General features: G+C 47.5%; 1 protein-coding gene and 2 pseudogenes across 3 annotated transcripts; 1 reads left to right on the forward strand and 2 right to left on the reverse strand.

Annotated features, from left to right (window-relative positions):
- Window positions 1-9318: 9318 nt before the first annotated feature.
- LOC308245987 (eukaryotic translation initiation factor 2 subunit 3, Y-linked-like) lies at window positions 9319-10058 on the reverse strand (annotated as a pseudogene). Its single transcript has one exon. The product of its transcript is annotated as a eukaryotic translation initiation factor 2 subunit 3, Y-linked-like (transcript).
- A 140-nt stretch (window positions 10059-10198) lies between these two features.
- LOC308245988 (eukaryotic translation initiation factor 2 subunit 3, Y-linked-like) lies at window positions 10199-12564 on the reverse strand (annotated as a pseudogene). Its single transcript has 3 exons — window positions 12462-12564; window positions 10670-11096; window positions 10199-10470 (listed from the first exon to the last, which is right to left on the reverse strand). The product of its transcript is annotated as a eukaryotic translation initiation factor 2 subunit 3, Y-linked-like (transcript).
- Window positions 12427-23415, forward strand: SOD2 (superoxide dismutase 2). The gene is made up of 5 exons (XM_080663623.1): window positions 12427-12585; window positions 12943-13145; window positions 17490-17606; window positions 19475-19654; window positions 22863-23415. Exons 1-5 carry the CDS (start codon window positions 12563-12565, stop codon window positions 23006-23008), a joined length of 669 nt encoding a protein of 222 aa, XP_080519749.1. The 5' UTR covers window positions 12427-12562; the 3' UTR covers window positions 23009-23415.
- Window positions 23416-23619: the final 204 nt, after the last annotated feature.

Genomic DNA, 23619 nt, shown 5'->3' on the forward strand with positions numbered 1-23619 from the left:
CAACTCCAGGCCTTCACCACACTGATTTTTTTTTTAATTCTTAGATAACAAAAGGTCATATAATCACTTTAAGTCAGAACACAGGCTCAATCTTAAATGCCCAGTCCTATGCAATAAATCTCTGACTCTTTCTTCAAGTTGAGGCTTCTCCCTCTTCAGCTCAGGCCTATAGCAGGCTAGCAGCGGTGGTGGGAGAAAGAGGTGGGGAGATGGTTGGCGGCTTCTACTTTCCTGTCTTGTTCTGCTCCTCCCCTAATCCTGGTTTCTGACTTCTCCAGGCAGGGAGCTGCAGGAGGGAGAGGGAGGAGGTGTGGGGTTACTGTTCATATGGCAGCCTGTGTGGGGCATGTTGTGGGGCATCATATTTGACCACTGTTGTCTTGCCTGGCTCTTGTTCAAAGCAGACTCTTTCTCTCCTGGTTTTGGAGACCACTCTGTCACTGAGAATTTCTCATCTAGACTTTAGTCCAAAAATTAAGACTATGTTGTGCTCCAGGGAACCTTAGGAAAAGAAAACCAAACCTCTTCTTTGGATGTCAAAAGGAAAACCTAAAAGAAAAGTCGGCCAATGGAAAGTCATTTTTTTTTTTAACAAAAATAGGCACTGTGTCAAAGATCTGACATTTATTCTCACTGTCTTACAATTTTATTTGTCAACTAGAGTCCAGGTACACAGAATTCATGCATGGGTGGGGTCCCTAGGCCTGGCCGATGATCAGGGCCTATCGGGCCATCTCACCCAGTCCCAATTGGTGCCTGGCAGGTCAGGGGCCTGCTGGCTGCCGGCCGGGGCCTGCCAGACAGGGGAGGTTGTCTGGCCAGGGGAGGTTGGCTGTGGGAGTGCACTGACCCCCAGGGGGCAGCTCCTGTGTTGAGTGTCTGCCCCCTGGTGGTCAGTGCGCGTCATAGGTCTTTCAGGCATATATACCATATATATATAGCTCATGCTCTTACAATTTTATTTGTCAATGATACCTCAATAGAGCTGGGGGTCGGGGAGAAGATGGAGTAACCACAGTGTGCAAATGAGCACCATTGCCCAGGTGGAAAGAGGTCCCAGACTGATCAGGACCCCAGAATTCATAGAGCCCAGGGCTTAGTGCAGCACAGACCAGACATTTAAACATAGCTTCCAGAGAGAAACCAAGATGGCGGCATAGGTAAACACCTAAACTGCTGCCTCGCACAACAATTTCAAAACTACAACTAAAAGACAGAACGGACACCATCCAGAACCGCAGGAAAGCTGACTGAGTGAAAATTCTACAACTAGAAGGAAGGAGAAAAGCTCACAGAGAATTGGAGGTACGGCAAAGGGTCTTTGTGCACGCAGAGAGGAAGGGCGGCGGAGTGCCTGGCTGGCTTTCTCTGGCGGAAGGGGGAAGGGAGCCCCCGACCGCATTGAACCCCAGTTCTGACTGCACTGAACACCTATTCCGGGCGAGCCCCTGGGGACCCACGCTCTTGTGGGGGGAGTCTGGACTCTCGGGCGGAGACTCGGGAGCCGGGAAAGGCGGAAGACTGAAAGTCCGCTCGCGCCAGTGCGCACAAAGGCTGCGGGAGGCTGCCACAGGCTTTCCCTAGCGGAAGGGAGTGAGAGGCTCCTGACGGCACAAAACCCCAGTTCTGACTGAAGTGAGCCCCAGTTCTGACTGCAGCGAACCCCGGTTCCAGGCGAACCCCCGGGGACCCACGCTCTTGTGGGGGGAGTCTGGACTCTCGGGCGGAGACTCGGGAGCCGGGGAAGGCGGAAGACTGAAAGTCCGCTCGCGCCAGTGCGCACAAAGGCTGCGGGAGGCTGCCACAGACTTTCCCTAGCGGAAGGGAGTGAGAGGCTCCTGACGGCACAAAACCCCAGTTCTGACTGAAGTGAGCCCCAGTTCTGACTGCAGCGAACCCCAGTTCCAGGCGAGCCCCCGGGGACCCACGCTCTTGTGGGGGGAGTCTGGACTCTCGGGCGGAGACTCGGGAGCCGGGGAAGGCGGAAGACTGAAAGTCCGCTCGCGCCAGTGCGCACAAAGGCTGCGGGAGGCTGCCACAGGCTTTCCCTAGCGGAAGGGAGTGAGAGGCTCCTGACGGCACCGAACACCAATTCTGACTGAAGTGAGCCCCAGTTCTGACTGCAGTGCACCCCAGTTCCAGGCGAGCCCCCGGAGACCCACGCTCTTGTGGGGGGAGTCTGGACTCTCGGGCAGAGAATCGGGAGCCGGGAAGGCAGAGGACTGAAGGCACACACGTGCTAGCAAGGGCAAGGCTGATGGGAAGCCAAGACTGAGACTCCACCCCATCCAAGCAGAGCACAGAGGCTATTGCAATTTGGCAAGTCTAATCCTATAAGGCTGTCTCCAGCACCGGACTTCTCCCAGCATAGACACAGCTGATCCTTACAGCCAACTGGCCTGGAGGTCAATTCTTCCCAGTGATACCAACAACAATAAAGACTTAATTACAACAAGGCTGTGCACACAGTCCACAAAGGGGTGCACCAAGAGTGTCCACCCCAGGTTAACTGGGGAGGCAGACCCACTGGGCCAAATTGGAAACCTAGCACACAAATCTACCAACTCAGGGAAGCAGTGAAAATGCGGCGTCTAAGAATCAGATCACAAACGAAAGAAATGGAGGAAAACAAACGACTGGATATAGAATTCAAAACCACGGTTATAAGGCTTTTTAAGAATATCCTAGAAAAGGCCGATAAATATAACGAGACCCTCGAAGAGATGAAAAAGGACCAACTAGAAATTAAACATACACTGACTGAAATAAAAAATATTATACAGAGACCCAAAAACAGACAAGAGGAACACAAAAATCAAGTCAAAGAATTGAAATACAAAGAAGCAAAAAACACTCAACCGAAAAAGCAAAAAGCAAAAAAAAAAATCCAAAAAGTTGAAGATAATGTAAGAAGACTCTGGGACAACTTCAAGCGTACCAACATCAGAATTATGGGGGTGCCAGAAGAAGAGAGAGAGCAAAATACTGAAAACCTATTTGAAGAAATAATGACCGAAAACTTCCCCCACCTGGTGAAAGAAATAGACTTACAAGTCCAGGAAGCCCACAGAACCCCAAACAAAAGGAATCCAAAGAGGACTACACCAAGACACATCATAATTAAAATGCCAAGAGCAAAAGACAAAGAGAGAATATTAAAAGCAGCAAGAGAAAAACAGTTAGTTACCTACAGGGGAGCACCCATACGACTGTCAGCTGACTTTTCAACGGAAACTATGCAGGCCAGACGGGAGTGGCAAGAAATTTTCAATGTGATGAATAGCAAGAACCTACAACCAAGATTACTCTACCCAGCAAAGCTATCATTCAGAATTGAAGGGCAGATAAAGAGTTTCACAGACAAGAAAAAGCTAAAGGAGTTCATCACCACCAAACCAGTATTATATGAAATGCTGAAAGGTATTCTTAAAGAAGAGGAAGAAGAAAAAAGGAAAGATAAAAATTATGAACAACATATACATATCTATCAACAAGTGAACCTAAAAATCAAGTGAATTAAAAACCTGAGGAACAGAATAATCTGGTGAATACAATAGAATCAGGGGCATAGAAAGGGAGTGGACTGATAATTCTCAGGGGGAAAGGGGTATGGGGGGGTTCATAAAGAGACTGGACAAAAATCATACACCTATGGATGAGGACAGTGGGGGGTAGGTAAGGGCAGAAGGTGGGGTGGGAAATGGCTGGAGGGGAACTATGGGGGAAAAAAGGAGAAATAATTGTAATAATCTGAATAAAGATTTATTTAAAAAAAAAAAAATAAACATAGCTTCCAGAGTGTACTCGGAGATATTTGTTCTTAGCACTGAAAGATGAAGGCTTTTTATTCCATGTGATCAAAGTTGAAGTCAAAGTAAAATGTCACATGCTTACCTTAAACAATGCATTTTAACTTAAAACATACAAACGCATATTCTTTAAATGCTTTTCCGATGAAGAGGCAGGAAATTATTGGACCTACAGATCACCACATGACTAATGCACTGTCTGTGATTTTCATTTTCAAGTTTCTGAAGTGGAGCGGGAATTTAATGACACCTGTCAAGAATCTGATCCTTCAGCTGTTGAGTGATTTTCCCAGTCTTACACATTTTTCTGCCCACATCTGTTTGAACAGCCATTATTTTTAGTGGCTCACCTTTATTGAACATTCCACTTAGCTTTCATTAAAATAACTTTTTCCTTTTTAAGCTCTTTTTTAAAAAATCAGTTAGTTTACATAGTACTTCCCTTTCTAGTAGTTAATGTGTTCTTTGAGGATGCAATCTGATTATAATGAGCCTGACGATGACGGGGGTGGGGGGTGGGGGGGGGAAGCTCACTTTGAACCCTTTGTTAATGATATACTTCTCTAAAAGAATTTATTATATTACTAGAGGCCCATTGCATGAAGAGATTTGTGCAATAGTCCTTCCTTCCCTTAGCTTCCAGCACCGGTTTTCCTCCAGCACCCGGGACCCAGGCCTTTGCCCCGGCCAGAGTCTGCCGTCTTCGTCTTTGCTGCAGACTCCAGAGTCCGCAGTCTTGTCTTCGCTGCAGCACTCCGCTCCTGTAGATTCCCCCCCTGCCCCCGCCACCCCGCCCTCCCTCTCATAGCAGGCGTCATGCCCCGCCTGGCCACTTGCCGCCTGGAGCAGCTGGGCTGCTGCCATCTTTGGCCTTCTAATTTGTATACTCATTCTGATTGGCTGTGGGCGTGGAGGAGGTACGGTCAATTTACATATTTGTCTATTATTAGGTAAGATTTTAATCTGAGAGGAAGGGAGAGGGAAAGAGAGATAGAATCATCAATGATGAGAGAATCATTGATCGGCTGCTTCCTGCATACCCCCCACTGGGGATGGAGCCCCCAATCCAGGCATGTGCCCTTGACTGGAATTGAATCCGGGACCCTTCAGTCTGGAGGCCAAAGCTCTATCCACTGAGCCAAACTGGCTAGGGCTACTTCTCTATCATCACTTTCTCTTTTAGCCTGGATCACTGATTTTTTAAAAAATATATTTTTATTGATTTCAGAGAGGAAGGGAGAGGGAGAGAGAGAGAAACAGCAATGATCAGGGAGAATCATTGATCACCTGCCTCCTGCACACCCTATCTTGGGGATGGAGCTTGCAACCAGGGCACGTGCCCTGACGGGGAATTGAACCGTAACCTCCTGGTTCATAGGTCGATGCTCAACCACTGAGCCACACCAGCTGGGCTGGATCACTACTTTTATTTTAGCAATTTAAGTGCTACTGTCGGTCCTATTAACAACCCCAGTTATACAAAGGGAAAGTTGCTATTTTCACTTAGATTCCTACCTGGGTAAGATTTGTGATACAAAGGTTGAAAAGGAAGAGAGAGAGAGAGAGAGAGGCTAAGATTATTCCATGAATGGTCAGAATTCATATCCAAGTATGTGGAAATACTGCCTTGTAGGAGGATATGTGGCAGAGACTGTATTTTCCAAGCCATTACTTAATTTCCCTTTAGTTACAGAATTCCACTTTTTTTGGGCATAGCTAAATGACTATGTTTTCCAGCATCCTCTGTAGCTGGGTGTAGCCTGGTACCTAAATTCTGAGTGGAATTTGTTGGGTGAGCCTACCACAAAGGATCCTTAAAAGGGAGACAGCTGGGGCCCAACCTCTGCCCTTCCCTGTTCAGGGAAAGGAGGTGAGATGGCTGGCACTGTAGGAGCTATCATGGATCGTGGGGCAACCCTGAGGCCAGAGGAGCCCGAGTCCCTGATGACGCTGTCATCCCAGCCCTGGCCTGCCTCCTCCGGGGCCCTTTCACACGAGGGAACACACTCTTCTGTGTGTGACATACTGTGGCCGGATCTCTGTCATTAGCATATGAATGCAATTAATAACTGGCTCAACACGATTTCCCTGAACCCACATTTTGCCTCCTCCAACCAATGTGTTGGTCTAGCCAGCCTTGGGCAAACTACGGCCCGCGGGCTGGATCCGGCTGTTCTATCCGGTTCTCTTGCTCTCCCCTCCGCTCCTTTACTTTGAATTTATATTAGTTCACGCAAACACTCCATCCATGCTTTTGTTCCGGCCCTCCGGTCCAGTTTAAGAACCCATTGTGGCCCTCGAGTCAAAAAGTTTGCCCACCCCTGGTCTAGATTGTGGTGGGTCTGAGGATGGCTGTGAAGTAGCCTTCAGAAGTTTATCCAAGGGAAATCTACAGTCATGGGGCCCTGATGTGGCAGATGACTCCTGAGCTGGCTAGAGGAATTTGGGACAGACCCCAGTGAACTGTACGTCTGCCTAGGTCCCTGGGCTAATTGAATGAGAACGGCTTACAGTGGCCACATAAAAAGGAAAGGTACTTTGGATGTGGTAGACAGAGGATGTAAGGAACTTTCTTCTCATTACCTCCCATGCCCCCCAGACCCTTGGTCTCAACCTCAGATAGTCCCATCGTTGGGGGTGTCTTCTGGAAGGATGTAGCTGATGTCAGATATTATGTTGGGGACACTCCTGCTTGACGGTTATTGTCACTTCCCACTCCCCAATCTTTGTTGCGTGTTCTAAAGGGCATGTCCTTTGTAATAACTATGTATGGTGCCAGGTGGGGACTAGACCCTTTTTTTACAAATGTCTTACTTGAAACTAATATAAAGTAATATTGAACGTCAACTGTAACTGAAAACAAAAATAAATTAAATCGCACTTCTATTCCACCTCAACAGCATTTCCCACACTCTTTTTAGAGTTAATCAGTATTCTAATTTTTTTTGTTAATCCTCACCTGAGGATATTTTTTTTCCATTGATTTTTAGAGAGAGTGGAAGGGAGGGAGGAGAGAGAGAGAGAGAAGGAGAGAGAGAGAGAGATATCAATGTGAAAGAGACACATCAATTGGTTGCCTCCCACACGGGCCCTGACTGGGGCTGGGCATTGAACCTGCAACCCAGGTATGTGCCCTTGACTGGGAATGAATCAAACCCATGACCCTGTGGTGTGTGGGCTGATGCTCTAACCACTTAGCACACTGGCCAGGGTAGTAATTGATATTCTATACCTGGTGATTATCTCCAATGTGTTTTTTAAATATTTTCACCAGCTCTCTCTCTCTCATTCTGGTTTCAACAATACTTGAACACAATAAGGTACATCTAAACTGTTGATCTTACCTTCTTTCTACTGTACTTCATCCCTTTCATAGCTCATATCCCATCTTACTGACTGTAATTACCTATTATGCGCTCAACTCCTTTGTCACATTCTGGTATCATCATATCTTATCTGATACCTGAGCAAATCAGAATATCCAGTTTGTATATTCCTCCTCTCTTGCAAATGAAATGACTGAATAAAAATGTGAAAGGGGTAGGGGAATATAGTCAATAATATAATAATGTAATATAATATAATATAATATAATATAATATAATATAATATAATATAATAATATACTATTATTAGTGGGGTGATCACATTGTAAGGTATAAAAATGTCAAAGCACTATATTGTACACCTGAAACTAATATAACCAATATAAGATTGTATACCAGCTGCTTGGCTCGTGTGCTTAGTGGTTGAGCGTCAACCCATGAACCGAGAGGTTACTGGCTCAATTCCCTGTCAGGGCACATGCCTGGGTTTCGGGCTCGTAGCGGGTATGCAGGAGGCAGCTGATCTACGTTTCTCTCTCATCATTGATGTCTCTCTCTCTCTCTCCCCTCTCTCTTCCTCTCTTTCTAAAAATCAATAAAAACATATTAAACACACACACACAATGGTATACAAACGATACTTAAATAAAAAGTTTAAAAAAGACACGTCCTGGGGGTCAACTTAAGTCTCCAAGTGTCATCATCTGAACACACAAGAAGCACCTGGGTGCGGTCTGCCTGGGCTGTCTCAGCGATATTCTCAGGAGGTCAAGTCCTTTTATCAGTGACTGAGCTACCCCTGAACCCTGTTGTTCCATCCCTCAGCATCGCTTTTTCTTCCAGTTCTCAGAGCTGGTACCCTGCCCTGGCCCTTGGTACTGCATACGAGGAGGATTCATGCAACAGCTTCTTAACTCGCCTGCGCCTCCTGATGCCAATGCCAGAAAAACTGCTCTCCCCACCCCCCAGTGATTTTTAGAGAGAATGGAAGGGAGGGAGGGAGAAACATCAATGTGAGAGAGACACATTGATGGTTTGCCTCCTGCACTCGCCCAGACTGGGTTGGGGATCCAACCTCCCACCCAAGTATGTGCCCTTGACTGGGAACGGAATCTAACTACTGAGCAACACTGTCCAGGGCCTGACAAAGTACTTTTGTTGTGTTTCACTTCAGCTAAAATGCTTCTCAATGTCCTGTAACCAACCTTGTGTTTGTTTTCAGGACATCCATCATCTGCTTTCAACCCGAGTTTCCTCCTTCACCCACCCACACCCTTGGTTACATTCTCCTGACTGCCAGCAAGCCCGGCTTCTTGCCGGGAAGTCATGTCGGGTGCTTCCCCTTGCTATTCCCCCAATCCAAAGCCTAGTCATCCTTGGGGGTAGGTAGAGACGGGGGAGGGGTGTGGGGAGGCGGGGGGCAGAAGGTTGTGAAGGAGGTGGAAGAAAATAACTGAAATTCTTTGTGTTTTCATGCTTTAAAGCATAATTTTATTTGAATCTACTAATTTCTTTTCACTCAAAATTGCGAAGATAAGGAAACATAAAATATGAGGCAGAGGGAAGATGGTCTAAGAATTTGTGTCTTCAGGTTTTTATTGGCATAACGATCCTTTCAAGCCCGGAGCGACTCCAAACTGAAGGATGAAAATGAGAAGAAAAACGTTATTGCGAACAGGTCCTGTGGTACGCACGCTTCGGCAGGAGCTGGTTGTAGAAAATCGTTTCACTTCAAACCTGCATGGTTATGTTAGACATTATTTGGAAGTAATTACCTTCTGGTGGATTCAATCCAACGTTATGCCAACTTTTGCATTTATTGTAGACACTATTTTAAGTACTGGAGATTACATTTTCATCACCAAAACATGAAAATAGCAGCTACTATTAAGGTAATGAGCTGTGAGAGTCATTCCCCAGCATTGCTTTGAAAATATACCCTGTTTAAGAGAAAACCTGACTTCATTCAAAATTTTCAGCCATCATCTACTGTTGGCTTGATCATCACTCTTTTTTTTCTTTTCATATATTTTTATTGATTTCAGAGAGGAAGGGAGAGGGAGAGATGGAAACATCAATGATGAGAGAGAATCATTGACTTGCTGCCTCCTGCACGCCCCCTACTAGGGACGGAGCCCGCAACCCAGGCATGTGCCTTTGACCGGAATCAAACTCGCGACTCTTCAGTCCACAGGCTGAAGCTCTATCCACTGAGCCAAGCTGGCTAGGGCAATCATCACTCTTCTTATTTGACCCCATCCAATTAAACACCAGTGTTTCTCAACTCTTCGGCGAAGGGCAACTTTTTCTCCTACTTCTGTGGACAAGGATTAAGTCTAAATGATTTTGCCCCAAATCGGCCTTGACTGCATGAACTTCTCCATTTGAAGGGATCCTATCTAGTTCATCACGAGCACTTCATTCTCAGACAGCTTTTGCGCCATTGCTGCTTTTTTGTCTCCTTCAGCGCGCACACCTAGAAGCCGTCTAAACAGGAAACAGATTTCTAATTCTGTGAAGGTCTCAGGTGACGCTCCACCTGCACCAAGCACCTGCCCCACCATCGGTTAGCCCGCCACAAAGTGGGGTCAATTTTTGTTCCAATTCCCGTAAGAGCTTCTGGAGCAGCGTCCTGAAGATCGTTATGTTCTGCAAACAGTGACACAGTTTTGGGAAAACATTGGTTTACGCGTGAGTTTTCCTTCACTATCTACGGAAACAATACCAGGTCTGACTTCTACCTCCTGGCCCACCTTTAGTACTGCTTTTAGAACACTACCACCAGCTACACCCCCTTAAGGTCATCAGCTGTATAGCCACGTGTGTTGACATCAAAGGAGCTAGTAACAATACGTATTTCAAGCTGAGCAGAAATTGGAATAACAGGAGCTCCTTCTTCCACGGCAGTGGTCGGCAAACTCATTAGTCCACAGAGCCAAATATCAACAGGACAACGATTGAAATTTCTTTTGAGAGCCAAATTTTTTAAACTTAAACTTCTTCTAATGCCACTTCTTCAAAATAGACTCACCCAGGCCGTGGTATTTTGTGGAAGAGCCACACTCAAGGGGCCAGAGAGCCGCATGTGGCTCGCGAGCCGCAGTTTGCCGACCACGGTTCTGCGGTATCTTGTACAAATGCAAGGATCTGTCCACACTGTTCTTTAGGCAGGCTTTCTTTTACCACATCAATTTTATTTTGTAGAATCCAAATATGCCTTAGTTTCATGATTTCTATAGCAGCCCGGTGTTCAGAAGTCTGAGGCTGAGGACAAGACGCATGACCAGCTACCAAGAGAAGAGCTGCCTCCATCACTGCTGCACGGTTCAGCATTCAAAATATCGTGGCCAAGCCAGGCCAGTGTGGCTCAGTGGTTGAGCAGCGACTTATGAACCAGGAGGTCACACTTCGATTCCTGGTCAGGGCACATGCCTGGGTTGCAGGCTCAATCCCCAGGAGGGGGTGTGCAGAGACGACAGATCAATGATTCTCTCTCTCCCCCTCTTCCGTCCTCTCTGAAATTAATAAAAATATATTTAAAAAATATATCGTGGCCAGGACATCGACAAAGGAAACATGTCCGGCTGATGTGAAGTTGCCTTTGGTCCCTGGAGTGTCTGTAGGAAACTCATCAGGTGTACTACATCCATGGGATCTGTAACGTTCTGGAGGAGGACAACCTGAGTCATCAAGTTTACAAACCTTAGCATTGGTTATCCAAGCTTGACTATAATATTTCTTTCTAGTCCATTTTTTAACCCGACAGTGTGAGCCCCAGAAACAGCTTTACAAATGTGGATTTCCCATGAGCTACATGAGCAATTGTATTGATATTAACTGTCGATATTAATAAATGGCTCGTCTGCTAACTTCCTGTGAAAGTGGCATCAATTTGGTAATATCCAAAGCTGCGAGATCCTGGGGAGAAAGATGCAGCAGCCCAGAGTCATTCCAGCTCCCCCTCACCACGCACCCCCACCTCTGCCATCCTGCCGGGAGGGCTGAAGTTCTTTATTAAGCACCTATCTGTTTCCTTTTATATTATTCTGTTCAATAAGGGCCCCACTCAGGCCAAAAACAGTGTAAAGCTGTCCCAACTTCTATATTCACACAACTCAGGATTTGTTTTTAATTGTTAAGAAAGCATTTGATCCTTACAGCTTATTAGACTACTAGATACTGTAGGAAAGAATCCTCTGCTGTATTTCTTTTTGTTTTGTTTTGTTAATTTATCTTTATTGTTGAAAGTATTATAGATGTCCCCCAATTCCCCCCATTAATCCCCTCTACCCGGCTCCTGCTCACATTTTTTGATTGATTGATTGATTTCAGAGAGGAATGGAGAGGAAGAATCAATGAGCGGCTGCCTCCTGCACGCCCCACACTAGACATCAAGTCCGCAACCGGGGCATGTGCCCTGCCGAGGAATGGAACCGTGACCTCCCGGTTCATAGGTCCACGCTCAACCCCGGAGGCCCGCCGCCCGGGCTCCTGCCCACTTCCCTGTTCTCCCAGCGGTTAGTGGTCCATGGAAGTCACTCCTAACAAATACTCAAGACTTGACGGATAGGACTTAGTACTCGAGTATGAACTTTGAGTTCTAATCTTGACTCTTTTACTATTAACTGTGTGACCAGGACAACCTGCTCAGCTTCAGGGAAGCTTTAACTGCAGCCTGGAGTCAGGACGCCTATCCGGGTGAAATAAAGGTAAACGTATGCAAACCCTGCACCGCAGCCCCGGGCCCACGCTTGGTGTTCAGTAACCGCCCTTGGCCTGGCTCAGGCCTGGGGAGGCCCCAAGGTCAGTGGTTTCGGAAGGAAAGGCCCCTCGGGGCAGTGTGTGCGTGGGGTGTCGGGGGGAGGCCCTACAGCTTCCCAGCGCCCAGGACCCGCCTTCCCCGCGGACGCGCTGGGGCGGCGCCAAGGCCGTTCAGGGAAACGCGAGTCTTTCCTCCCGTAAAGTCACCCGACCCGGGGTTGCCCCGACGCTGCGCCAGGGAAGGGCGGGACGCACGCCAGACCCTCGGACCCCGCTCCTCCACCCGGACCCGCGGGGCGGCGCCGGCGCGGGCGGAGCGTGGACCGCACCATCTGACACCGGGGGGGGGGCGGGAGGCGGCCTTCCCCTGGGCGGCACGGCGGACAGCACGGCAGGGTGCCCCCGGCCCCGCGGTCCACTGGGGAGGGACTCTAAGGTCTCCCTACCCGCGTTCCCTGGGCCCAGGGCGCGGGCGAGGCGCGGGCGGGGCGAGTCCGGGGGCCGCGCACCCCCCGGGGTGGGAGCGGCGTGCAGGGGGCGGAGCCTGGCGCGCAGGGGGCGGAGCCTGGCCGGCGGCGGTGTCCTTGCGGCGCGGCCCGGGTCACCCGTTCACTGGTTCGTCCCGAGCGGTCAGCGCGGCGCGGCGAGGACTGCGGCGGCGTCACCATGTTGTGCCGGGCGGCGTGCGGGTGAGGCGCCCGGGCCGCGGCGCAGGGGACGCGGTCTCGGCCCCGGGGTGGGGCGGCACGGACGGCGGGCGGATGCGGGGCCGCGGCGGGTGGAGGGCACCTTCGGGCGCAGGTGGCGCGGGACGCGGCGGGCGGCCCTGCCTGCGGACAGGTGTGCGTGGAGCGCGTTCAGGTGCGGCCAAGGCGCAGGGCCGCTGCGTGAGTTGGTGCTTCAAGGAAAGTGGCTGGCGGGCGGGCGGGCGAGCGCACTATGGAGAGGCCCGCGGCTCCGCCTGCCTGCAGCCTCGTCTGCGCGGACAGACGCGTGGAAGCGACTGCCCGCGGGAGCCGACCGGTCTGTGGTTGTTGTCTCTCCAGCGCGAGCCGGGAGCTGGTGCCAGCTCTGGGGACCCTGGGCTCCCGGCGGAAGCACACCCTCCCCGACCTGCCGTACGACTATGGCGCCCTGGAGCCTCACATCACCGGCCAGATCATGCAGCTGCACCACAGCAAGCACCACGCGGCCTATGTCAACAACCTGAACGCCACGGAGGAGAAGTACCACGAGGCGCTGGCCAAGGGTAGGTGCTGGCGAAGTGTGGGTGCGGGCCAAGGTAGGTGCTGGCGAAGTGTGAGTGCGGGCCCGGGTAGGTGCTGGCGAAGTGTGGGTGCGGGCGAAGGGTAGGTGCGGGCCAAGGGTATGTGCTGGCGAAGGGCAGGTGCGGGCGAAGGGCAGGTGCGGGCCAACGGTAGGTGCTGGCGGAGTGTGGGTGCGGGCTAAGGTAGGTGCTGGCCAAGGGTAGGTGCTGACGAAGTGTGGGTGCGGGCGAAGGGTAGGTGCGGGCCAAGGTAGGTGCTGGCGAAGTGTGGGTGCGGGCGAAGGGTAGGTGCAGGTCAACGGTAGGTGCTGGCGGAGTGTGGGTGCGGGCGGTGGGTAGGTGCGGGTGGCCTGCCCTGGACCCGGAGAAACTGGCTCATGGGAAACAGGACGCATCTCTGTAAGGAGATGCTCCTCTGCTCACTAAGTCACTCCAGTGTTCTTGAAATTCACAAGGAAAATACCCATTTGTGGGAAACTGAAAAGGCGTGTATTTACTAACATTTAGAATTCCATTAAAATATAAGATGGAGTTACTATATTTTTAAAAGAGTCCGGTTGACAGGTAGCATGTGGACTCTGTTTTGTGTCTGGGGGTGTGTATGGGAATACTATGTTTTAGTGTTTCTATACAAAAAGCGATTACATCTTTCAACCTATTCCCAGAAGGGGTACACGTCGGAGGCAGTTTATCTCCATCTCTAACCTGGTTATGTGCCCGACCTATGAGTTTAAGCAGTGGTTTGCAGAGGAAGTAATTGACAGTCGTGTTTCCAGACTACAGCTAAGGCTTCATGAGCTACACGGTTAAAAAAAATGTGTGTTTTTTCTTAAATATACGTGTTTTTATTGAATTTTAGCGCGATGAAATTGGTGGAGTCTATTTTAGACAGCGACATGTTGTTGACTGGGGGCATCTAGTGGAAAAATGTAGTATTTCAGCCTGATTGTGTGCAAGGTAAAGGGCTAAGCAAAAACAAGAGGAAGTTGCCACATTCTGGAATGTTTACTTCTGACAGACAGAGAAACCTCAAGTATGGCAAAAGGTTCTGAATACGAGAAAAGTTTGGGTGATTTAGGACATGACAAATGCGGGAAGGAGGTGGTACTAGTGAGGCCGGGGAATATCCCAGTTGTGAAACTAGTTCCTACGTGACAACATCTTGACACTCCTGAACCTGTCTCCTCAATATTTTAAAAACAGCTTCCTTTCACTCCTTTTCTTGTGCACTTGAAGCTTCCCTTTTTTAATGAAAGCCACTGGGAAGAAAGCTTTATATTATATTCTATATTGATCATAAATTAATAAGTAGCCACAGACCTTTCTTTTATTTAAAAAGTTATATTTTAAAAATCGTTAAAGATCTGAATTTTCAGGTTTGAAATTTGGGATTAAAGGTGTATAAGTAAAATTACATCATCAGTCTCATCCCATGTAAGTAACATAGTTTTCAAAGAAACATATTTAATTTTTACTGTGTTTAACAGAAGGAAAAAGCTGAAGTGAAGCCAAAGAAAATGTTGAACTTCAGAAAAGTGTTACTAAGTTAAAAAGTTAAAAGCAGATACTAAGCCCCCCCATTTCTCTTAAAATGATGAACTACACTTTAAGAGACTGAAATTATTAAACTAATTTTCAATATGTTTCTTAGCCATTAGAAATATGTAGTTACTGTTGACTTAATAAAACATAATTTAATAACTTACATTTATTTTTAGGGTGACTTTCCAAGAAAAATTATTAAAGGGAGGCACTGATCTGTGAGAAAATCATTTTATAAACATAACAGCAAAATGTCGGCATCTTAAAAAAACTCTCAAAGATCAACTGTGGTCCTCTCCTCCTCTCTTATTGCTAAGCAACTGGAGATTTGGCCTTGTTTAAGGGAACAATAGTATTTCTTACATATGTTCTTAGCGTTTGCCCTAAGAACAGAAGTAGAGAACTTTTTCTATTAGGTAATCTCTGAGCAGTGCTCAGTGGTTTTTCTGTCCTTCATTTTGCCTCTTGGTATCTTGTGAATCAATCTTTGTTTAGTAAGGGAATTCCCATTTTTCCTGAGAGTTCAGTTCATCTGTAGCTTTGGAAGGCATAGGAAAAATACTTTATTTTGCCTACTTATTAAGCAAGGTAGAAAAACAATTTCCAAACATGACTTTTTTTTAAAAGGATATGTTTCTTTTTTTAATTTTATTTTAGAGATGGAGAGAGAGAAACTGCCTCCGACGTGTACCCCGACTGGGGATTGAACCCGAAACCTGGGTATGTGCCCCGACCAGGAATCAAAACCATGACCCTTCGGTGTATGTATGGGACGACCCTCCAACCAGCTGAGACACAGCGGTCATTCTTTGCTATAGATACCAGAGAATTTTTTACCTTAGAAACTACACTCAATATATTCAATTATCTAGTCAATCAACAAACATTGATTGAGCGCCTGCTATGTATGAGGCAATATAATGGGCTCGGGGACATAGCAGTGCATGAAAGTCCTTTCATTCTCTTGGGGAGACGGATGAACAAGTAAATATGTAGGATGGCAGGGGCAGGAAAACAAAGTAGAGGAATGGCCCAGATTTACTGTGGTTAGAGATGGCTTCACGGATGGAGTTGTTGGTTCGGTAGGAACTTGGAGGAGAAAGGAGGGAATGAAGCAGGAGGCTGCCTCGGGGACGGGGTCCCCGCACAGGAAGCTGTGGGAGCCCTAAGCTGGGGGCGCGCTGAGCTCGTGTAAGTGCGAGGAGGCCGGTGTGGCTGCAGCTGGGCCGCTAACAGGGGTCCTCAACCTTTTTTTTTTTTTAAATATATATTTTATTGATTTTTTACAGAGAGGAAGGGAGAGGGATAGAGAGTTAGAAACATCGATGAGAGAGAAACATCGATCAGCTGCCTCCTGCACACCCCCCACTGGGGATGTGCTTGCAACCAAGGTACATGCCCTTGACCGGAATCGAACCCGGGACCTTTCAGTCCACAGGCTGATGCTCTATCCACTGAGCCAAACCGGTTTCGGCAGGTCCTCAAACTTTTTAAACAGGGGGCCAGTTCACTGTCCCTCAGACCGTTGGAGGGCCGGACTATAGTTTAAAAAAAAAAACTATGAACAAATTCCTATGCGCACTGCGGGCCCGGGACGCGTCGTCTGCTAAGCAGGACAGGCAGCGGCACCCGGCGGGCCGGATACATGTCCTCCGCGGGCCGCATGTGGCCCGCGGGCCGCAGTTTGAGGACCCCTGCTAGAGGTCACGTGGCATGCATTTCTGTAGCTGATTGTAAGGACCTGGGGTTCGCTCTGAGAAGAGCAGCCTGGGGAAGGGGTTTGGCTAGAGGAGTGCCGAGATCGAGGTGGGGTCTAGAGCAGTGGTCGGCAAACTCATTAGTCAACAGAGCCAAATAGCAACAGTACAACGATTGAAATTTCTTTTGAGAGCCAAATTTTTTAAACGTAAACTTCTTCTAACGCCACTTCTTCAAAATAGACTCGCCCAGGCCGTGGTATTTTGTGGAAGAGCCACACTCAAGGGGCCAAAGAGCCGCATGTGGCTCGCGAGCCGCAGTTTGCCGACCACGGGTCTAGAGGAGCCTTCTGGCCGTGCGGTGAGACGAGGCTGCCGGGCAGATGTGGAAGCGGGGGATGAGCGCTGAGGGTGGCAGAGCGCTGCTGGGAGATGGATGCTGCTGGTCCACGTGTGTGTTAGGGGAGAGCAGGCCTTGCTGGTGGACACGCTGGTGGGTGAGATGGGGGGAGGGAGGGCCAAGAGGACCAAGTTGTCAGAATGTCCTGAGGAGACAGCTGGCATGCGGACTGGAAGCCACAGCAGGAGTAAGCTTGGGGCTGACAATCAGCAGTTCAGGTTTGAATAAGTTGTGTTTCTTGTTAATGTAACGTTTAGAGATTTCCCAGTGAATAGCTGTCTACTTAGGAAACGAGGTGGAAAATTTTCATATAGTCAGTATATGGAACCAGACATTTTAGCATTCCATTTTCTATCTTTGTTCTTCATTATTTCATTTGCCCAAACCTTTTCTATCCAAGAAAACTGAGTTCTTTGAAGCTCAGAGTGGATTTTCTATTAGTTTTGCTAACCCTGCTGCCTTACTGGTTGTTACTGCATGTTACTAATCACCTGAAAATCCACTGGGACAAGAAATTTTGGGAAGTTCCTTTTTGGTAGAATCCTGAAATTGTAGAATTTTAGGACCTATAGGATGTTACAGAGAAGCTGATCCAATTATCTGACATTTTACAAAGAAGAAAATAGTATATAGGATGGCTGAAAAAGTAAGCATTTAAAAAAATGTATTTGCATTTTAACATTTCAGGTGACGTCACAGCTCAGGTAGCTCTTCAGCCTGCGCTGAAGTTCAACGGTGGAGGCCATGTCAATCATAGCATTTTCTGGACAAACCTGAGCCCTAATGGCGGCGGAGAACCCAAAGGTTGGTGTATATTGGTGCTAGCTTAGCTACATTTTGTGCATGATAGGATTGACTAGTTGTTTTTTGTAATGCTACCCTAATTTTCTCTGAGGTATCATCATGGCATATATTTCATAGCAAGGAGTGCAGTCAAGTTGTAGTGACTTTCGAAGGGACATTTGTAAGAATGGAGAGTGCATTCAGGGAGTTGTGTCCTCAGATTCCATATACATACACGCAGTGCCACATACGGTGCCGACTTGTGGTTGAAATGTCCTGCGGTATACATTACGGAAAGACTGAGAAATGGTTTTTAGAAAAAACAAGCTTTCACTCATTAGCTCTAGGACCTGGGGTGAGAGACTTAACCATTCTGAACCTTACTTTCTTCCTCTATATGATACGGGGAGAATAATTGGACTGTTTTGAGAATGAAATGAGTTACTATATGTAAAGGACTTAGAATAGTGCTTTTTGCTATTATTTTACTATTCTTCCTAAGTGAGAAGAAGTCCCTTGTCCCAGAAAACCTAGGTAATGAAGAAGGAGTACAGAGCTGATGGCTGGGCCACTCCCCTTGTTCACTGAGGTCGTGTGCAGTGTGTGGAGGCTTTAATTATCCCCCGCACCCCAGGGAAGGTGTGGGGCATGCATGAACATGGCTCCCTCCCTTGTTTCTGGGCTTCTGGGATGTACCTTAAATTTGTGTGTGTGTGTGTTTTAATTGTGTTCTAGAAGACATCTTAGGCACTTGAAATAAGCAATTTTATTAGGAAGTAATGATGAATGAGAAGCTGGATAATTTATTTTTTGCGACTTAGGTCTTCAGACTGTGATTTAATAGTGTTGAGTTTTTGTGAGTTACCAGAGTGTCAGATACACCTCTATTCGGTCAACAGGTGTTGGTACTGCCTGCCACTTGGTGTTTTCCGTGTCACTTTATTCCTCATGTGCTATGACAGACGATTCCTTTTAACAGAGATGTGATGTTTTTTGGCCTAGTTCAGTGGTCGGCAAACCGCGGGGTTTGCCGCTCTGTTGACTAATGAGTTTGCCGACCACTGGACTAGACTAAATGTTACCGTGTAGTTGGAAGCTGTGAGGATTAGGCAATTGGGGCATATTGTGTGCAAAGAGGTAAAGGGTAGTATATGACAGTGGTCGGCAAACTCATTAGTCAAGAGAGCGGCAAACCGTGGCTCGCGAGCCGCTTGTGGCTCACGAGCCGCGGTTTGCCGACCACTGGCCTAGTTGATTTGGTTGATGTGCTCAGTCTAGAATTATATTCTGTATTGCCACAGAATAAAAGGGCTATAGCTCTTCAAGTGTATCCTTAGTTCAGTAATAGAAGGGAGAAAATAACTTTTTGAAATGATATCATTGAGATAGGAAAGATCTAGGCTGCCTTGGGGAAGAAATATAACAGCCATAACGTTTTAGTCCCAAATTCAGACAGAATAGGTAGGGTAGAAGTCAAAGTAAAATTTTCTACTGAGTGGGGAAAAGAAGGCTGATGGGAACTGTTCTTTCTTTCCTGATGGCAGGAGCACCGTGAGGGGAGAAATCCCTCGGCAGTGCTTCAGTGACAAACACGTGAATTAGAATTGTGAGACCTGGGCTGCTGCCCCCGGGGCCGAGTAATGCCCTGTTGTGGAGGCTCACGGGGCTTTGTTGTGTCTTCTCCATGGTGTTGTCTAGTTGTTTCTGGGCCATATGACAAGAACATTTTATTTAATATATGTAATAAAATAGTGTAGTTATTGCCAGCTGTTCATTTGTGAGTGTTCTTTGGATTTTTTTATTTTTTATTTTATTTTTAAAAATTTCTTTATTGATTAAGTTATTACATATGTGTCCTTACCCCCCATCTTTGGATTTTTTTTAAATAGGGGAATTGCTGGAAGCCATCAAACGTGACTTCGGTTCCTTCGCCACGTTTAAGGAGAAGTTGACCACTGTGTCTGCTGGTGTTCAAGGCTCAGGTTGGGGTTGGCTTGGTTTCAATAAGGAACAAGGACGCTTACAGATTGCTGCTTGTGCTAACCAGGATCCCCTTCAAGGAACAACAGGTTAGATTGGAAAATTGTTACCCATCATTCAGGGGAGATGGTTCACTATAAAGCATTTAACTTGAATGTAGAAAACTAGCAGGGTTCATGCCCATCATAAGTCTCTGGATTTATTTGAGCAAATCTTAACAGATGATACCCAGAGTCTATTAAGCAAAAGTGCTTTAAAAGTTGTTGATATTTTGAAATCTTAAGTCTTATAAAAAGTAAGCACATGTGCCTGGTTGGGTGTGCCTCAGTGGATGAATGTTGACCTATGAACCAGGAGGTCACAGTTTGACTCTCTGTCAGGCCATGTACCTGAGTTGTGGGCTCTGTCCCCATTAGGGGGCGTGTAGCAGCTGATCGATGATTCTCATCATTGCTGTTTCTGTCTTTCCTCTCACTCTCTGAAATCAATAAAAATATCCTATCTAATAAAATAGTAATATGCAAATTAACCATAAGCCACGCCCCCAGCCAATCAGGAGTGAGTATGCAAATTAACCCAACAAAGATGGTTGCGGCCATGGAGTGAGCAGGAGGCTTGGGTTTCCCCAGCAATGGAGGAAGCCAAGCTTTCCACACACCCTGGTGGGCCCAGGCCTCCACTCAAGGCTACAAAGTTTCAATTATAGAAGATAAATAAATCCCAACAAAAATGGCTGCGGCCATGGAGCAAGCAGGAGGCTTGCTCTGCTCAAGGCTACAAAGTTTCAATTATACAAGATAAATAAATCCCAGATACCAGGGCCTCCGCTTGGGTCACCAAGGGGCGTGGCCAGCCTGCAAACCACCACAGGCCCCTCACCCAGGCCACCCCACGCCCTAAGGGAACCCCCACACTGATCCGGGACACCCTTCAGGGCAAACCAGCTGGACCGCACCCATGCACCAGGCCTCTATCCTATCTAATAAAAGAGTAATATGCAAATTGACAAACACACAAGATGGCTGCCCCCATGTGGACACAAGATGGCCGCCACAAGATGGCCAGCAGGGGAGGGCAGTTGGGAGGTACCAGGCCTGCAAGGGAGGGCAGTTAGGGGCGATCAAGCCTGCAGGGGAAGGCAGTTAGGGCTGACCAGGCCAGCAGAGGAGGGAAGTTGGGGGTGACCGGGTCTACAGGGAAGGGCAGATGGGGGGGACCCAGGCCTGCAGGGGAGAGCAGTTGGGGGTGACCAGGCCTGCAGGGGAGGGCAGTTAGGGGTGACCAAGCCTGCAGGGGAGGGCAGTTAGGGGTGACCAGGCCTGCAGGGGAGGGCAGTTAGGGGTGACCAGGTCTGCAGGGAGGGCAGTTAGGGGCAAACAGGCTTGCAGGGGAGCAGTTAGGCATCAATCAGGCTGGCAAGGGAGTGGTTAGGTGGTGATCAGGCTGGCAGGCAGAAGCGGTTAGGGGCAATCAGGAAGGCAGGCAGGCGAGCAGTTGGGAGCCAGCAGTCCTGGATTGTGAGAGGGATATCCGACTGCCTGTTTAGGCCCGATCCTAGTGGGCAGTCGGATATCCCTCGAGGGGTTCCAGATTGGAAAGGGTGCAGGCTGGGCTGAGGGACCACCCCACCCCCCGTGCACGAATTTCATGCACTGGGCCTCTAGTCTATATATATAAAAGCCTAAGCGACTGTCTGAACAGTAGCTATGATGCGCACTGACCACTAGGGGGCAGATGCTCAATGCAGGAGCTGCTGAGCTGCGGTGACTTGGCAGCTACGGTTCTCGGGTGACACACTCAGAATCAGAGAGGAGGGAGCCTGATTCCAGGGTGCATCACCGAAGAACCGCCCTCTTGCAATCTGGAACCCCCTTGGGGGATGTCGGAGAGCCGGTTTTAGCCTGATTCCCACACCGGGCCTCTAGTATATGTGTAAAAAGCACGTGTAATTTAATAGACACATTAACAAAAAATGTCTTAAACGTAAACTGCTTCATTTGATAGTGAGTTCATATCAGCTTCCATAATTATATGCACTAAAATTAGATAAACAACAAGAACGAGGAAAAGACGTCTGCTTTCAGACCTTGGACCACTCTTGACTGAGCACTTGTGGTCAGACTGGGAGGAGAACACTGATTTCCAGACGCTGCCTCTCCAGGGGTTTTGGTATACGACAATATTTGGCTTGGAGGCGCCAGGCTGGGCTCACCCAGTCCTTTTTCATGTTGAGCCAGATTGGATAGCAGCTCTTTCGGAGAAAGAAGCCCGTCGCCCGGCAGTTAGCTGGGGCTGTGACCTCCCCTGTAAAGAAGCCAAAGCTGCCTTTTTCACCTGCGTGCACATCCGAAGACGTGGTTGCGTGACGCTTCCCTGGCCATACTCAGATTTCCCAGAACCTACACCGCTCCTCTGGGAAAGTGAGATGCTACAGAATTTGTAAAAGCAGCAAAGATTTGTGAGCCTGGCATGCTTAGGGAGTCAGGCCTATCTCCGAAAGGACCCACCTGGAGAGGCTTGATTTCCTGGTGGATCCTGGCCGCACCTCCTGTGTCTCTCTTCAGTCCTATTTAGTTTTCCTTGTTAACTTGTTCTTTTAGCATCTCAGACACTTTTATTCTCCAAGCCTAACAGCCTTGGGGAGCAGGGCAGGTTTCTCATCACCTCCCTGAGTACTCAGGACCTTTGGAGGGTCCTCAGTCACCCCACAAACAACATGCTCCTACTGAGACCCCCAGTGAGGACGCCTAAGAACTGGCTCTTGTATTGATCTGTTGGTATTTTAAGAACAGCTATTAAAATACTGTAGTTAGCCCTAGTGGTTTGGCTCAGTGGATAGAGCATCAGCCTGCTAACTGAAAGGTTGATTCCGGTCAAGAGCACATGCCCGGGTTGTGGACTCGATCCCCAGTGGGGGACTTGCAGGAGGCAGCCGATCCATGATTCTCTCTCATCATGGATGTTTCTATCTCTTTCTCCCTCTTCCTTTCTCTCTGAAAGCAATAAGAATATATTAGAAAATAAATAAAATACTGTAGTTAATTTATTTTTCTCAGGTCTATTTTACTAGTAATTATTTTTAGTACTAATCACATTTTCCTTCTAAAGAGTCAAGTTGAAAATCTCTTTATAAGGGTATTTATTCTTATCACATATCCTGTTTATATAAGAAACTGCAAAATGGATATGAATGTTGTAAAGGATAATTGTGGATGCATAGGATAAAGGTTACACTGAGAAGATGCAGCGTTTAAATTGAAATTGATAGTTTTTGCTTTTTCTCCTTCTTTCCAATAGGTCTTGTTCCACTGCTGGGGATTGACGTGTGGGAGCATGCTTATTACCTCCAGTATAAAAACGTCAGGCCTGACTACCTGAAAGCTATTTGGAATATCATCAACTGGGAGAATGTAGCCGAGAGATACGTGGCTTGCAAAAAGTAAACGTCAGCTCGGCACCGAGTACATAAAGCTCTCGTGCTGCTTTTGTGGCAGTGCAAAGCACCTCCCTGCACCTGCAAGCTGCTCTGTCATTTCTGAATGTAGCTCACTCAAGTATTTGATAAACACAGTGTAGTGCTAGGACTCACTTCTTGTTACAAAGGTTTGTTATTGGGCATCCATTTGAAGATATTAAACGCTTTGTATGATTTAGCCTTTTGAATGAACATTTTCTTCAGAGAGCTAAAATACCCAGGAGGTTATGAATGTCATCGTAAAGCCGTCCAAAGAATCACATCCCTCTGCTGTTGGGGCCCTGTGGAAGCCTTTCTGATCCGTTCTGCACTTAGAGAAAATCTAGACTTTTGCCTGACTTGTTTAATAATAAAATATTACATTTTTTTTCCCAAGGGAAATACTTAGTTTTCTATGGCAATGGCTTGTTTTGTAAGTAATCCTGTGTCTAATATTACTTCTGGTGGATATCACCCAATGGTCTTCAATTATTTTTGATCACAAGTTGCACAAAGTTGACACCATTTTGTCGTTAAAGAAATAAGGTGATTGCTAATTGAGCATTGCTTTATTGTAAGAAGGAACTAGCTGTGCATCTG

The sequence above is a fragment of the Plecotus auritus genome (assembly GCF_963455305.1).
Source record: "Plecotus auritus genome assembly, chromosome: 4".
In the NCBI taxonomy this organism is placed as follows: domain Eukaryota; kingdom Metazoa; phylum Chordata; class Mammalia; order Chiroptera; family Vespertilionidae; genus Plecotus; species Plecotus auritus.